The sequence below is a fragment of the Eutrigla gurnardus genome (genome assembly GCF_963514095.1).
Source record: "Eutrigla gurnardus genome assembly, chromosome: 6".
Classification (NCBI taxonomy): domain Eukaryota; kingdom Metazoa; phylum Chordata; class Actinopteri; order Perciformes; family Triglidae; genus Eutrigla; species Eutrigla gurnardus.
The window spans coordinates 24,216,934-24,233,436 of record NC_139920.1 but is presented as its reverse complement, the minus strand read 5'-3'; the positions used below and the strand labels follow the sequence as shown (position 1 = coordinate 24,233,436).

The window sequence follows — 16,503 nt, the reverse complement described above, 5'->3', positions numbered from 1 at the left end:
TTTTTTCCTTTTTTGTGGTCATTAAAGCAGTGACAACACAAATTTGATTTGAACAAAAGTTCCAAGGTGGGGAGTCCCTTTCCCTTGGCAACACTAACCACACAGTGTGTTTATACACAGATCTAACTCCCACCCGGGAGTGGAAGCTCATTTTTCCATCCCCTAGCCACAGTGGCTGATGCATCACTACCTTTTATAAGCCCCTCCTCCTCCTCCTCCTCATCTCTCGTCTATAAACTCAATTAGTAGTTTTGAATGGAGTGTCTGGTTGTTTAACTGTATTATGTATTAAGTGTATTATGGTGTCAACAAACAATTTCCACAAGCAAAGTTTATGAGCTTTATGTTGGTAATTGATAACTTTGATAAAGTTTGAGGAAGATTTAGGCTTAAATTAGTAACTATTGAGGCGGTGGACATTTCAGGTTTGTTAAGTTCTGCGGACAGACAACGCCCGTTTATCTCACGTGTTAACTGCGGTTCTGCTTTTCTGTGTCATGTGCATAATAACGTTTTAGGCAATGGCTTTTATGTCGGGGTGACAAGTTACTTCTGCATGAAGTCAGACGGCTGTTTTACTCCATGATGTGTTTTTCACATTATATATTTTTACATGTTGGTTTGACCAACGGTCAATGAGGCAAACTTAATGTTTAAACTTTTAATGATCTCACACTACGTGGCACGACAGGGTATAAGTGAAAATGCTTCATTCTTAAAATGTCATGAATGCAAGTCTGGCTTACAACCTCTCTCGTATGTTTTCCCTCTCCCTCTACCATCTTGCATGTCACTGCAAACTGTGCACTGTATAAGTAAGCAAAAATGCCACAAAAACAATCTAAAAAGAACAAAAAAAATAAAGCTAGAACTCCGTCTCAAGTGTTTCCTACGAGCACAGCTGCAGAAGTTAGCAACGTTTTTAAAAGTGCTGACAGCATTACCCGAATGTAAAACTTTTAAAAGGAGGCCCATTTAAAATCAGCTGTGCTGGAGTTATAGATTCCCTATAAGCAGACTAACACAGCCAAGATTAAAAAAAAAACAAAAAAACTCAACTAATTTCTCACAGCCAGGCTGCATTTTATGAGAGAGTGATTATGCAGTGGGCTACTGGAGCAGACTGCCAAACCTATTTTGAAACCTACTTTTTGGGTTTCTTTTCTAAATCTAATTTTGGAGCCAACTGTGCCCATACAGCATTGTCTGCTTTCTTCTGAGTTAAATTCAATAACAGGGCTGGCGGCTGCCTTATCAGAAAGCATGAAGCATTCATCGGTGCTACTGTGGCCACAAGGAGAGGATGAAGGCTGTATTCAACGATACATCAGCAGTTTTTAACCACAAAAAGGTCAGAGTAAAAACACATGTTTAGCTTTAACAGGAAAAAAGGTAACAGATTAAGACATTTAAAACACGAGAAGAAAAATCATATTTGCATAAAATGAGATGTGCAGCATTTGATTTACTCTATCAGGTTGTATTGCTTTTTTTTTAAATACCTACCATGTGACTGTTAACATGAAGAAACGTAAAATATATTTAAAAAACTACCTCAAACTTCTTCTCCTGTTGACTCTGCTACGACTACTTTTACTGCTGACTCACTGTGTTCTGCGGATGCATCTACTTCGACCTTCTAAAGCCAAAATTCACTCTGATGTGGTGCATATGACATGTGGATGAGCTTCACTGAGGATGTCACAGAATCACAACACAGTCCTCTGCCACATCAGCATTTTCAATCTGAGCATATTAAGGTCCATATTCAAATCCATGTTGGCTATATCATGATCGTCATTGCAAGTTTTCGTTGCTTAGTAACGGCAGGTGCATATCCTCCCGAGCACCTTGCGTAAAAAAAGCAAGTAACAACATGTGAGCAGCCCCTCAGCCTTTTGAATTGTGTTTCTACGTTGAGTTTTGTCCATTGACTGTCATTTAAAGAGTTCTACAATTTAGGTCCCCCGTGCGAGTTGTCCTACCTGTAAAACGTAGTCGAGGACGATGTGTCGGAAGCACTTGCGCGTGGCGGTGAGGATGTTGGTGGCCTCCTCCACCTCGTGCTGCTTGTTGCGGGGAGCCTGGGCATTCTTGATCAGCGCCGCCTCCTTTTCCTCGCTTACTTTGTCAAATTGCTTCTTGGCTTCTTTGAACTTACGTATGTCACTGAAAACGGAAAGGGAGATGTCAGAAGTTTATTAGGACATGCACTTTAAAATGTATAATATGCAACACATTTACTAAAAACAGAAACAATGTATAGACTGATAAAAAAACAACGGTAGAAGATTGTGGTGTCTGGACGGGGCTTCTGCCTGCATTTTCTCTTTACTTCTTATTTTGCTGTGTTTGGGACTCTTTTAGACACCAGCTAAGAGCATGTGGACCACATGTGTGGGTGTAACCCCCAGCCAATAAGCAGGATGTGCAGCCTGTTCACAAACACCACTGTATGTCATGGCCCTCAGTGTACCGAGTCTCACAGGCCTGACACAGACCAAGAGAGAGCAGACAGGCCACAGCAGGATGAGGAGTGACTTGGGTTGCAATCAAGTTTTTTGCTGTTGATTACTAATTTTGACCACTAAAGTAGGTCTTGTTGTATGAGCTGGGTGGAAATACCTTTAGATGTTATTTAAGTAGTACTAGTAGTAAGCACTACAGCAGCCTTTTCACACACGGGTTTGTCAAACTTCATGATTTAAGGTCAAGCAGGTCATGTCCCTTTGTTGTCAACAACGTTATGAGGGGGAAAGGTCAAATGTTGAAGGAAGCAGATTTAACTCTGGATATGTAAGTGACCCAATCACGGTCAGGCACCAGGAACACACAAAGGTTAAACTTGATTCCATAATTCTTGGTCAGCTGGAAAATCCAAGAAGGTTAAAAAATGATTTCCTACAACTATTTGACCCATGACCTGTGTACGTCACTGGGCTGTACCACTTGTCTTGAGGAGGACAAAGTACTCAAACTCTGCAGCCCACGTTTGTTTTGCCTATGTGAGATTAATGTTTGAGCGCTGCAAGGTATTGACTAATAATGATGGAGCATGTTTCCCAGCCTTCCAGTGTGCTGATGATGTGGGTGTTAAGCCCTGGTGTACCAGGGGGGGAAAAGCTGCTAATCCTTATAATGAAATAAACCAGAAGACCCCCAGTGCTTCCTGTAAGCCGTCTGGAATTCAGCGCCATATTAGTAAGTTTTACAGAGAGATATGAATAGAAAAATAGTGTTTTATCTACTAATAACTGGATCATCTTCCCATCCAATACCAGTTCCTACTTCATATGCATTACATTCAAGAGTGGGTTTTCTCTTTGAAGTACAAGTAAGTTCACCTCATGTGTGCAGCGATCCTCATTAAGCTAATCGGGACACGAGCATGAGTAAAATCTAAATGTGCTTGCAGCTTGTTCTCACAGAGAGATGAGAAAAGAAGTGAAAAACTCAAGATTGATTAGCGATATAACCGGCCGCTTTATCCATCTTTATTCAGTTTATACTCACTCTTTGACAAATGTTTGAAGCTGGATCTTGATTGATCTCTGGGCCTGGTCAAATAATATCTGTGAAGAAACAAACAAACAAAGAGTAAATGTACCTTTCTGTTAGGCAAAATAGTGTATTTCCTACTTATTTGAACAAACTCAACACATCTTAAGGGACTCTATGAAAGCAGCAAAAAGCTGATTAATGTATTCACTATCTGGTCTGCAGGATGTTTTCAGCATTCTCAACCTCATGAAGACATAAACACCAGAAATGACGTGATTTGCTTATATTTAGTAGTGAGTCATACCCTCATCAACCTGCACGCCACCAAGCAAAGGGCCGAATGAACGCTTATCTGTAAATAGGGCTTCGGGGCGATTGAATGGTCTGACTAGACAATATAAGCAGTGTGGCTGGGAAAGTCTACCAGTGACAAACAGATTGAGCACTGTGTTTGAGTGGATCATGTGCTTAAAGATCGCTGAGTGGCAAAAAAAAAAAAACCTATCTGACAGTCAGCTGATGTGACCACAGTTTCCAGCGTTGAGTCAGAGTCGCAGGCCCGCATTGTGGCTCCTGGAGGCTTTAAGGGGTCTAGTCAAGGAAGTTAATAATAAGAGGATCTGGTGAAGAAAGACTCCACTGTTGAGTCATGGTAGACTGCCCACCGCAGCTTCCTGAGATACTAGTGTAGACAATATGAGCCGTATCCCATTTAATCTGGGAATTTCACAGTCTTGACTTCAAGGTGGAACCAAGACCCCGATGCAATCGAATCTGAACCAAATGAGCCAAAACCTCAGACATTTTCCACTGCATCAACAAAGAAAAAAGGTTTAATGCTGCATCGGCTCGATGCTTATGATAAATCCATCAGTTTTAAAACACAATTTGATGAATAAATTCATTGTTTTTTTTCCCATAAATTGTAAGTAAACTGTAAAAAAAAAAAAAGATCAAGTCACTGATCATAAATTGTTTTTTGTGAATCTACTAATCTATTCATAAAATACATAAATCAAAATAGAAGTACCTTTCACTATTAGGGTGGTGCAGGATAGTTTTTTTAACACATTAATGGAATGACATCAATTGAAAATTTCTTCCACAAATAAAGCCTATTAATTGATGTTTAACTGTTCATCATTCACATTCAAGTTGTTAAAATACACGAATAATCTTCGGGAAGGCAAATTTAGCACAGGTGTTAAGTTCCCATCCACAACCACAATGATCGTAAAGGTTCAATTCCCCGTGGCAGCAGTCTGGGCTTGGTTGTTTATTCAAACAAAGATCCTGGTTTGGAACTCACTCTGAACATGTTATGCAGATCTAACAGAAAACGCAATATGACTCGTTCAAAGGACTCTTAACGAGGAGGTCAAACAGAGGAAAGTTCTGTCTCCATTTGTGAATGTCAGTGTCATGAGACTGACAACCGAGGAGGCTAATAAGGGGGACTCTGGGAAAGAACACATAATCTGTCCTAGTGGGCTCCTTGGAAGGTCTGGTGGTGGGGGGGGGGGGGGGGGGTGAGAAGAGAGGATAAAGCAATACGGCCATATCTAGTGGTTTGAAGTGGAGTGAAAGTAAGCATGCATGAAACAATTAGATGTTCACGCTGTCTAACATGTAGAACCAACGGAATACGAATTATACTCTGACTGAAGCCTAGAGCGGTTCTTCATCAACCACTTGGATTTACCATGACCATGCTCACCTCAGCAATGCATGATTTATTCCAACAGATACCACATATTCATGGGAGGCAGAGAATGGGTTTTATGAGAGGGAAACCCCTCTATACCTTTATACTTTATATGCCGGGTTTTTTTCCTCCCAAAACAATTAAGAAATGTTTCCAGAAAAAAAAGTTTAGGCATCTGACCCAGAGGGTTTCCTTGAAATCCATAGCCACTTTCTTCTAAATGGGAATAACCCATGAAAGCAATCGAGATGAAATGCCTTGCTCAAGGACAACTTAACATCACTGCTAAACCTCTTTAAAATAATTTATTGTCCGGCATCCTCTCACAGACCTAAAGTCTGCTGCTGTCCGTCCTAGCAGTAAATAAAAGCTCCGACATTTAAAGAGCCGTTCCAGACCGTTGGGCCCAGCTGAGTTTTGTCATTGCCCAGCTTTAAGGGGGGGGAGGGGAGGGGGGCAAATAAAGAATGACAATACATCCGGTTTCACATGGCAAACACAGCATACCGTGTGATAGTTGATCATCTCCTGCAGGCTTTCAGCAAACTTTGTGAGACTAGACTGTGAAGAAAAGAAAGGGACATCCATGAAGACATGCAGAAAAAGAGAACATCACCACGTATTCTTATGACAATAACAGAACAGGCCAAACAATAAAAACGAGGCCTGTGTTAAAACATTTTCTCTAAATCTTTACGTTTGCAGAGCCACAAACTCTTCTGTCGGTCAGGTATGGACGCACAGACACTGTGGTCTTTTTTAGAGACACAATAACACTTTGGGAAAGAATTCTTTTGGCTAAGTTACTCCCTCCGAATACATGCAGTGGCTGAGCGTCAAACCCAAGGGAGAGGCATTGAGGGAAATGCACAAAAGGCAGAGAGGAAGTGCTTTACCCCGCCATGCAAGATTCATGTGAGAAAACAAAACCTCTGACCTTGACAAGACCCTGTGGACAGTACAAGGTTTTACTAGGCCTCTTTTTTTTTTTTAGATCTCATTTTGTAACGTCAAGAGAGATGAGAACACTTTGCTTAAAAGAGACATCTGCTCAAACAGAGAGGAAGTACAGGCCTCTTTATATCTGGGAACTAGGAAGAAGTTTTATACTGCGCTGATTTTAACGCTGCAACACTGCTTTTTATTGTTGTTGTTTACCTCGATGACCTCATCTTTGGTGGACTGCTGGGCCAGCTCCCGGATCCCGCTTACAAACTGCTTGTTGGCTGCGTTGTAGGCTTTTCCAGCATCTATCATCCCAATACATAACTTCACCAACTAGAGAGAGAAAAGGGAAAGAGGCAAATGCTTAGGGGCTAAAAAGAACAAAGAACTTAAGAAATGCACTAATAGACAGAAGTGGACACTGGAAGTTGGCTGCTAAAAGAATATTCAGGAATTGTAGATTTGTTGGAATGTGTTGCTGCAGAGTAAGATAAAAACGGATGCCTAGTCAGCACCTTGGAAATTAATAACAGGCACTTCTTTCTTTCTTCGTCTGACTCATCGGAGGAAAGAAAATTCCAGGTTATGTAAACTCGCAACAAATGTTGGCGGTTCTACATCCACTCCCACACAGGAGATGAAACAGAGGCTGAATGTGCCTCTGCAGCAAAAGCAAAAATGTCAATTTTAAGCAATTTTTCCTAGATTACCAAGTAATTAATAATTAAAAGCTTATAAAATACAAAGAAATGCTTGTTTCTCCTTCAGGAGGACCTTAATTAAACAATTGACATTGATGTTTTGAGGCAAAACTCGACTAAATTGGGGATTTGAATGAGAGCTTAAATAAAAACAATCAACATGCAAATCATGACTCATATATTAAACTAATGCTGTGACTCGAAATGTGGTATTTAATTTAAAAACATGGCATACAGATATTCCCTATTTGAAATTGCATGTGAGTAGTTTGCTATTAGCTAGTTTGCTATTAGCTAGTGTACATATTATTTTATTTTTTTGCTGTTTTTTTAATTGATAGATTATTTCTGAGTAAAAGTAGTAGACATATGACATTTTCATTTCCCCCTTTTATTAGTTTAAATTTCAAAATAAAAAAAAGGAACTTTGGCCATCGTGAGGGTTTTTTTTTTTTCCATTCCAAAGAAATTAGATCACCACAGATCATTTAAATATGACCTCAACCGAACCTGTAAGAACATCCTCTCAGCTACAAGACAACAGCTAGCCACCAATACAGTCTTCGGTCTGTTAGGAAAATAGCCCATTTATGAGCGGATGAAATATTGGCTGAGTTAAACGTCTGTTTACTTTTGGCAATATAGCAGTGTGTGTGTGTGTGTGTGTGTGTACATGTCTGGCAGGTAGGAAGCACAAAGTAAAAGTTGATCTCTGGTCCGTTTACCCCCTCGTCTCTCAACACACGCACACACACGCGACATTTTCTTTCCATAGCAAGAGGGGAAGTGAGGCCCGGGCTGAGTCACAGAGGTGGGGTCACAAGGAGGGTGGAACTCTGCAGGACTGTAAATCCAGAAACAATACACTGGGATCTTCCAAGCTCGAGGTCTTGTCCTCAGAGCTAGTGAACATACTCTCAGCTCTGCAAGGGGGAGACCCATTGGGAAGAGGGACTGGTTTGCTGTCAGGGCACCACTACTGGTCCCAGTTAATCTTAGCAGAGTGGGTGAGACGAACTGTGACGCACCTCACTAGGAGAGAAAATATAAATCTCCCCGTGTGAAAAGCCATTACTGAAAAGGTCAAGCATAACAACAAAGAAGCTAAACCCATCCTGGACTAGTGTTCAAGTTTGTTTTTCCATCATTATTTGGAAACAAATCATTATGGCACCCAAAATGTTTCCGTTCCCTGGTCACGGCCAGAACAGATTCAGTCAATATATTTTAGATAAACATGTGAATGTTAGAATAAAATATGATTAAATGCAGACACTTTTTGGTTAGCAGTTTCCCAAATGGCTGTAAATGGAGATGTGATATGCTTCAGAATCACTGGTACACCTGAAACACTGAAGTCAATCATGATTTTTAGGAACCATAGGAGGTAAATTGTCTAATTAACTACAGTTGAATGGGTTTATTTCATCATACATGTCTAACACATTCTCTTATTCCCTCAAAGTGCAAGGTGTCTATATTAGTCTTTCTCAAAAAGGTAATCTGCCAGGGGATTCACGCAGTAGAACAAAGGACAATTAAGCATGTTTTTCCATGGATGGTACTCACTTTGTCGAGCTTGGATTCCAACTCACACACATCCCCCTCCACTTCCTCTATGGTGGCTCTGCAGGGGAAGAGAAAAAGAAAATCAAGTATTGCAATGACTCAATACTATCAACTTCACTGACATTGAGAAGCATTCATGTGCTTGTTATGATGTAGGGAAGAGGAATAGTACACTGCAGGGGAATCCTTAGGAAAAAAAACATTAAGTCCTCCGTTTGGCTTACAGTCTTGCCACATTATTACCATTTTCCCATTTGTCTTATATTATATGAAACAAGTTGCATGTCAGACTGGATCAAAAAGAAAAGGTATAGAAAAATGAAATTTCTCTCTAGGTTCCTTTCCATAAAGTTGACACTGAAGGACAATATTTAAAAAAAAAAGCATTCCCTTTCAAGTAGAAGGTAAACAATAAACAGCAGCACATGCATATAAAGTCTTAAAACATTACAATCGCATCATACTAACATCATATCTTGATTCCTTAAACCAGATGATCATGCTCAATGATTATGGGACATATTTGCCCAACTGTTATATCTTATATCAACAATTCAATTTCACCAGCTAGCCCATATTCTACGATTATAGCCTCTGAAAACGGCATTTGTGATACATGATATTATACACGCCTAAATGCGCATGATTAGAGGCAGCCAGACTGAGAGCTGCCATTTTGGGTAATGCTGCAGGGCCGGAGTCAGGTCTGGCAGTCTGCCCCTTAAAATGTGACAAAGCACAGCTTGGATCTCCACAGGATCCACAGCCTTAAAGCATTCGAGTGTCACGACAGAGAAGGAAGAAATTCAAAGACCTCATCACCAGCAAAGGCTGGGCGAATTAATCAGCGCTCATTTTCGATGTTACCGTGTGACCTTATTCCAGTGTAGGAATACATCGATTCTGATAACTGGCTTTATTTTAATGTGCACCGCAAGCTTGCTCCACAGATAAAATACAATAAACTAATAATACAGCTACAGTAACAAATACAACACTATGGCAGTTTGTGTTCATCACTGTAGTAGGTACTATCCTTTAGTTATGCGTGTCTTCAGCCACAAAGGTTTATTTGTGCTAATGTTCCACCAGCAAAAGCCATTGCCAGATAAACAGTCAGAAAAGAAAATTCACACATTATAAAATTGATTGTATGACACGGTGCTACTACTGTACGGTGTCCACTCTTATAACGGTTATACCCCGGAGCTAAGTCGAGGTCTTTAGATGACGCATGTTCCACATTTGCAACAGTTTAGCAGTAATAATCTATAGAACGGAAAGTTTACTCTCCAACACTGGAATGGTTTACATCCACTGCAGTCGGATCACCGTTCTTTTCTTGTTAAAAACAATGATCTAGATTTCAGACTTATTATGTGGTTGCCCTCAGTGTAAATCACTGGATATATGAACATTAATGTAATGATTTCATGCCATTCTATTTATTCAAGATATATAAAAAACCCCACAAGAAATCATGAAGGACTGCTAGTGAGAGTGTATTTTTTCGCGTCGTGTCTCAAATATATAGCAACGGGATTAACAGTGAAACCCAGCGGGTGGCAATTCCCCAAAACCCCCTCCAGCTGTTTGTTCTTCCGTATGGTGTCACACTGACAGCTGCCAACATCTGGTCACTGTCGGGGGAAAAACAAGAGGCTGAAAGAGCTGGCAGATTGCTTTTGATAAGGAGGTACTGGAAAGCTCAAGTGTGAACTTCATTTATAAGCATGAACTTCATTTTCTATATCTATCAACGCATTCCTTCTGTGTTCATGTACGTATGCAGTACTTTGCTTTATTGTTTATTCTTGTATGGTGCACACTGAACACGAAGGCAAATTGTGAAAACGTACTTGGCAATAAGGTTGAAATGTAAATTACTGCTTCAGGTCAGTAACTTTATCATTGAGACACATTCTTCCTCTTTGTTGACTTTGAAATTATCAGACAGAATCTACGTGTCCAATGCATTTGTCTTAATTACATCAGCACTTAATGAGCAAGTAACAATGCAGTGGAACCTTCAACCATTTGAATCGACTCCTACTACAGAACATACATAATTTAGGCAGAGCTTGAGCAGGAGATGTCAGAGGTCTCTACACCAAGATAAATATCGAGCAGAATGCCGATATTATTGAAAACCCAACATTTGGCTGCATGACAGTCTGGTCTTGATGGTGCCAAGAATCCTTAAGTCCATGAGCAAGACATTAAGCCCCACTATCTTTGGGAGTGGCGCCCAACTGCTGGTTTATTGTCATGATGGTTGGAGATGGATCTATTATGACGTTCACATGCTACGTCTATGCTACAAGAAGGAAATAACTATTGCAGCTAAGTGGAGGCTAATTAGGCGTGCACAGGCAGCATCTCACACAGCAAGTGTTGAAATGTGGGCATGCCAAGACCAGACGCCTACAGAAACCGATGTGAGCCCAATTCGGTTAAATATGTTTCATGCAGATTGCTTTGATGCTAAAGCTAAACTGCATAAAGGATGCATTGGTACGTCAAAAATAATGTACTTTGCTAATACATACAAATGTAAACTTCAATAGCATGAACTGGCATCAGTTAAATCAATTTATTATACCTTCTGTGCTTTAAAAATCCAACAAACCTGTTCCACGAGAAAGGCGTTCAACGTGGGAAAGAGCATAATTGTATTGATATGACGTTTTGTAAACACAGTGGAATGAACTCAGATCTTGAGTAGAAACGGGGGCAAATGCAATACAGAGCTTTCGCAGAGACATTAATCCTGGTTAAAAGATAAACAGCAAGTCACTGTTTGTCTTTGTCAGCTGCTACAGGCAAAGTCCAATGAATTCGCTAAATCGCCTACCATCTACTGACAGGTCCTAGTGTCTGAGGATATGGACGATTTTTTTTTTTAGGTTTATACACTGGGTATTTTCCTGGAACAAACGCAGTGAGTAAATGCTGCAATCCTTGCCTCATCAATATTACCAGCAACCAGAGGCACAAGGCCAAAGCGTTCACACAGCAGCATGTCCCTGATAAGTCTTGGAAGGGAATAAGCTTAAGAAAACCCTTAAGGGGATAATTACGCTGATATTATCCCTTCATGAAAGCCACCACAAAATACCTTCACTAATCAATCAAGTAAAAGCTCTCCGATTGAGAAATTGAAGCATGGGCATGAAGATTATCATGCAACTATCAATTTGTGTTTTTAAAACACATGCTTGGCCACATTTGCTCAGGTGTAGCTGCTCAGGGGCGAACAACAGCACAACTTCGGAAAGGCAGATCCCAGATCTGAATGTGTAAAACGAAGTGAATGGAAGACAGGATGGCCCTGAAAAAGGTCCGGCACGCTCGGCCAATTTTCCCTGGAAAAATAGCCTTGTGGTTTAGAAAAATTTGCCTTAGAAATGTAACTGAATTCTTTGTCGCTCTTTGGCTTCCTATACAACCACGAGAACATGACCACTTCCTTCTAATCTCGTAACTTGAGCCTGCAGGGTGAACTTGTGAAAGTGCTGACAAGAGGATAAGAAAAGGAGGGGGGGGGGGGGGGCCTGGCAAAATGAAAATCTGGGCCATTGCCTCACAGCTCCGACCTTGGACCATGTCCAGCCCGAGTCTGGATAATGAGCAGCAGAATAAAGAATGAGAGACTGCAAGTCTTTTTCACTGGAAGGTATATATGGCTGTGATACAGACTTCTAGAAAACGTGGATGAGACTTCAAAGAAAAGGGGATTAACTGAACATAGAGCGGACCATGTGGGACAATCTTCTATATGGCTAGAGAGGGATAGTTTATTATACCTATATTACTGCTTGAGCCTTCAGGCATGTAGCAGTTATGAGATGCAACGAAGACACAGATACAATAAGCTCTGCAACAGCATATTGAAGTGTAACCTACCCAAGTGCATTGTGATCTGCTGCTCAGGTATAAATCACTTGAAATTCATGGGGATAATGTATTATTATGTAAATGATGTTACCCAAAAGATATTCAAAAATCACATATATATTTTAGAAGCAATGCCCCCCCCATGAAATGCTAAAAAATATCACACAATGTCCTTCTGTCATTCACAACAGAATAGACATGTCTTGTCTTGAAATGACTGCTCCACAAAACGACCTGTGCTGGAAGTATTGAAGGATAATGAAGGATAATGAAGTCAGCTATAGTACTTTAGAACCAGACGCCGGTACAACCTCCTCTACCCTCTAGCGAAATCGTCTCCTTGGCCGTCAGCAGCCTTGCAAGGGAGACGCTCTGTGATACGCAAGGATTTTATAACTGAACTATGGTCGGGAAATCTGTTCATCATCTGTGATACGAAAACATCAAAAGGCATTAGAACGTGTATCTTGCAGTAGGTAAATTGTCTTTGGGGGGTGAAGAAAGCATAATTGTCTTATAATAATGATAATTTATACATATATATATATTCTGAACATTCTCAGACATCTAAAAGTCTTAGAAAATAAGAGATATAGCAATCATATTCCATCCATTTTTCCTTACTAGTATTAAAAACATCAAAGAGTGTTTCCCTCGAACGTTCAGACAGACTTCCCACATTCTCAATATAACACTGCATTATGACGGCAATAAGATTGCATCTCTCAACAGCACACACGATGAAGCAGATTGGGCGATGAGCAGACAGCCCCGATGATTCTGCTCCCGGTTGCAAAGAGATTCTGGACAAACATCTGATATCTGGTTTCTGCAAGCAGCTGCCCGCCAAAGCAGACAAGTACAGAGAACGTTATGTGAAGATGTTAATCAGTAGGCAATCTGATTTCACCGAATTAAAATAAACCAGACAGCAGTCATAATATCCATTTCAAAGTGTTTCGGAGGAATATCATTAGCGCAATTTGTTCTGAGACAGAGAAATGGAGCCCCGATTTCCTGGCAGTGTTGGGTATTATCACACAACTCTTACAGTTTGGTCCACTGAATGTTATCTTTTGATTTTCAGATTACAGATTGTACGGTTTCATACGGTGCAACATGGAGTTAGTTTTGGATAGGGTTTTAGGGATCTGCTGTTCATTTTTTACACAATAAATTGGTACAATGTGTAATTTGTATGCAAGCATGTAACCTCTAAAATTCACCCTGCATCCTGTCTGAACATGTATAGGAGAACCTGAACATCTTTTAAGCCAGAACCAGTGGATTTTGGCACCTTTCCTTAATTATACTAATAATTTCAAACAAACTGATTATTATATTTTATAAAATTGCTGCAGATACATTTTCTGTGAACGTTATTTTGCTTGTTTTAAGCTCTAGTTTCCTTTATGCTTGTTTTATGGAGTTGATTCTGTTCGAACTCCTAATAAACTAGCTGTAAACTGTATTAAAGAAGTAAATGCTTCAGAGTTCATGTGAGCAACTTTCGGTATATATTTGACTATATTTGCTATGACTACACACGCTTTCTGGTTTTACTCATTCAGCAACAGAGAGAAATCACAGCCACCACATTTGTTGACCTCTATTGCTAAGAGAGAACCGTCCCTCGGTGACAAATCTAGGGTGGAAGGACTTTTCTGTAACTTCCAGCAGAAAAGTAAAAAGGAAACAGCAACATATGATTACAAGCTCTTTTTTTTACTAAATGGAACAATATAAATTAGGGAACTAAGACATGGTATAAGTGCTGTTTGGGTGTGAGGGTGAAGCCGGGGCTAAATAAAGAGAGACGTGTGGTATGAAGGAGACTACAGTGCATGAAAAAAAGGAAGGGGGAAAAAAAAAAGCTTTCTATGTTAACCACATCAGGGAGAAAGAGGCCAATTCAGCATCACTGAGTGAATGTTTGGGTCCTTCTATTTTACTTTAAGACCAAGAGCACGCAAAGGGACACTGATCCACAACATAAACCAGACGGACGTCCACATTACTGTACGTCTGGGAGAGAAACCAGCTTTGGATTATACTGGTCTGGTAATAAAATCAAACTTTTGATGTAGTTTGATGTCAGGATTTGAATCCGAATCTCCCATATTACACTACAAACACCTAATTTACATGATTATACATTCAACCTATCAAGAGCTCTCGCATTCATTTTTGTTAGAGAATCTGATCAGCTCTAGATGGAGTATACAAAGTGTACATTGTTGGCAAAATACACTTCAAGTCTGATTAAACCAGTGTTGACTTTCACTTCCCTCAAATACATTTTTTTTTAATTCTTGCATTTTAGTGTTTAAAAAAACAGTGAACCAAAAAAACAAGTGTGTTTACAAGCATATTAATAAAAGAGTGTCACTTTTTCACATTGGAGAAGCTGAAACAAGCTAATGTTTGGTTGATTTTGCTTAATACATTCCTTATATCTATATGAAATATTTATAATGCTATAGATCAGCATCCAATACTACCTTAAATTGTGATGGGAAGATGTGGATGCCAAAGCTTACAGATTAATCCACTAAAATCTAAAATGCATGTGTTGTTACACAGTAAACAAACACTACATAAAATGGTGTTTTTATAGAAGTGGGTGACTAAAATACAACAACCAACTGAAGTCCTTCGACCCTTTCTGTGCCACGGAGCCTCCACTTATTGCTCAGAGCTCTGACTACATAGTAAGTAACCTCTACAACAATGGAGACACCTAATTCTTTTGCAGTGATTCAGTGACCATGGACCAAAATAAAGGTTTTATGCCTCCCTGGCTTCTCTGTGGCTGTTGGCAGCAGGCCAGCAGGCTGTTTGCACTCCGCATGCAGGAGTGAGGTAGTTGAACAGGTTTGTCATTCACGCTGCAAACACAATACAGTCTTCTGTGCGGCACCGTGGCACACATCTCGGCACTTCAAAAAAGACATGCGCCGACACTCCAAGACCATCTGCTCGATGAATATTTTCACTATCCGCCCAGTTTCTAATGCAGATGTTCTGCACTATTCTGGTCCAACTGAAAATCAGTTTCATTGTACAACAGCTGTATTTTTCTCCCTTTTTTTTTTTGTCTAAATCAAATGATAAATCAATTCATCAGGATAATAAAAAAGTGATAATGAAAATAATCATCTCTTGCAGCCCTAATATCATAAAACATCTCTTATACCTTTTATATTTTAATGGATAGAATGAAAATTACACATGGGGGTTCCCTTTTTTCCTGTCCGCCATGAAGGAATGAATAAAGTTTTTTTCCACTGGACAGAACTGACAGTGGTGATGGTGTCGGTGACAAGCAACACTTTGCATCTATTACTGTGGATGGAAATGTGAAGAATGGGGTGAGCTTCAGTGCCATGACGTAGATCCTGTAATTGTTAGAGAGTGGAGCCGTGGTGATATGGGGGGGGGGGGGCTTCAACAACAACATCAACAAGATGAGGTCATTACTTAAAGATAAACTGTTACACGGGCTCCTGGGAAGCGCTGCTTGTTGTGATGAATAAACATTCAAGCCAATTTTGTATTCATTTTACATTTTCAGGTTTATAAGGTACATAAGTTGTAAAAAGAAAACACAGATAATTACAGCATTTTCAGAATCTACAGTAAAGATTGAGGAGTGATCATCAAATATAAAGAATCGGAGTAACAATTTATAGCAGAAACAAGGGGTACAATTAATTATTTTCATCATTGATTAATGCACCAAATATTTTCTCAATTAAGTAATTCTATTTTTATTTAAGTCAGAAGTTTCTAAGAGTCCATTTTATTTACTATGCAGCACCATAATTACTGCAATACAACGGCGTTAAGCTGTATGAATAAAGCAGGACTCGAGTCGGTGATCACATTTCATTAGCTGTTTAATTCCCTTTATTAATAACCATTAAAAGCGAAACCAACCGCAGCTCAATTAAGTCAAACTTCAACGAGCTCAGAACGCTAACAAGCCTGCAGCGGGACTCCCACGGGAAACTAATCGGGGAGAATTGCTAGTCCGAGTGCTCCCCAGTCAGGCTCTCGGCTCTGTATCGGTGAAGACCGGCAGTTTATCTAGCAGCTCTACAGCTGCCGTCAATGACTCAGGGGAAACTGCAACCGGGGCCGTTGAACCGATGACTTCATACGATGGCGATCCGCCAAGCTCAC

The 16,503-nt window shown here is 40.1% G+C and overlaps 1 protein-coding gene across 4 annotated transcripts in view; it reads right to left on the bottom strand.

The window, feature by feature from the left end:
* Window positions 1-16,503, bottom strand: part of LOC311014356 (arf-GAP with coiled-coil, ANK repeat and PH domain-containing protein 2-like) — a 40,744-nt gene that overhangs the window by 21,225 nt on the left and 3,016 nt on the right. For all 4 annotated transcript variants that reach the window (XR_014597255.1, XR_014597256.1, XM_084010918.1 and 1 more), the window contains exons 2-6: window positions 8,422-8,479; window positions 6,365-6,484; window positions 5,714-5,767; window positions 3,514-3,572; window positions 1,986-2,169 (exon numbers count right to left, since the gene is read on the bottom strand). Coding sequence is in view for 2 of the 4 variants with exons in the window: in XM_084010918.1 (XP_083867044.1) it covers window positions 1,986-2,169; window positions 3,514-3,572; window positions 5,714-5,767; window positions 6,365-6,484; window positions 8,422-8,479 (475 nt within the window). In the remaining 2 variants the exon portion in view is untranslated. The remainder of the gene's footprint in view (window positions 1-1,985; window positions 2,170-3,513; window positions 3,573-5,713; window positions 5,768-6,364; window positions 6,485-8,421; window positions 8,480-16,503) is intronic.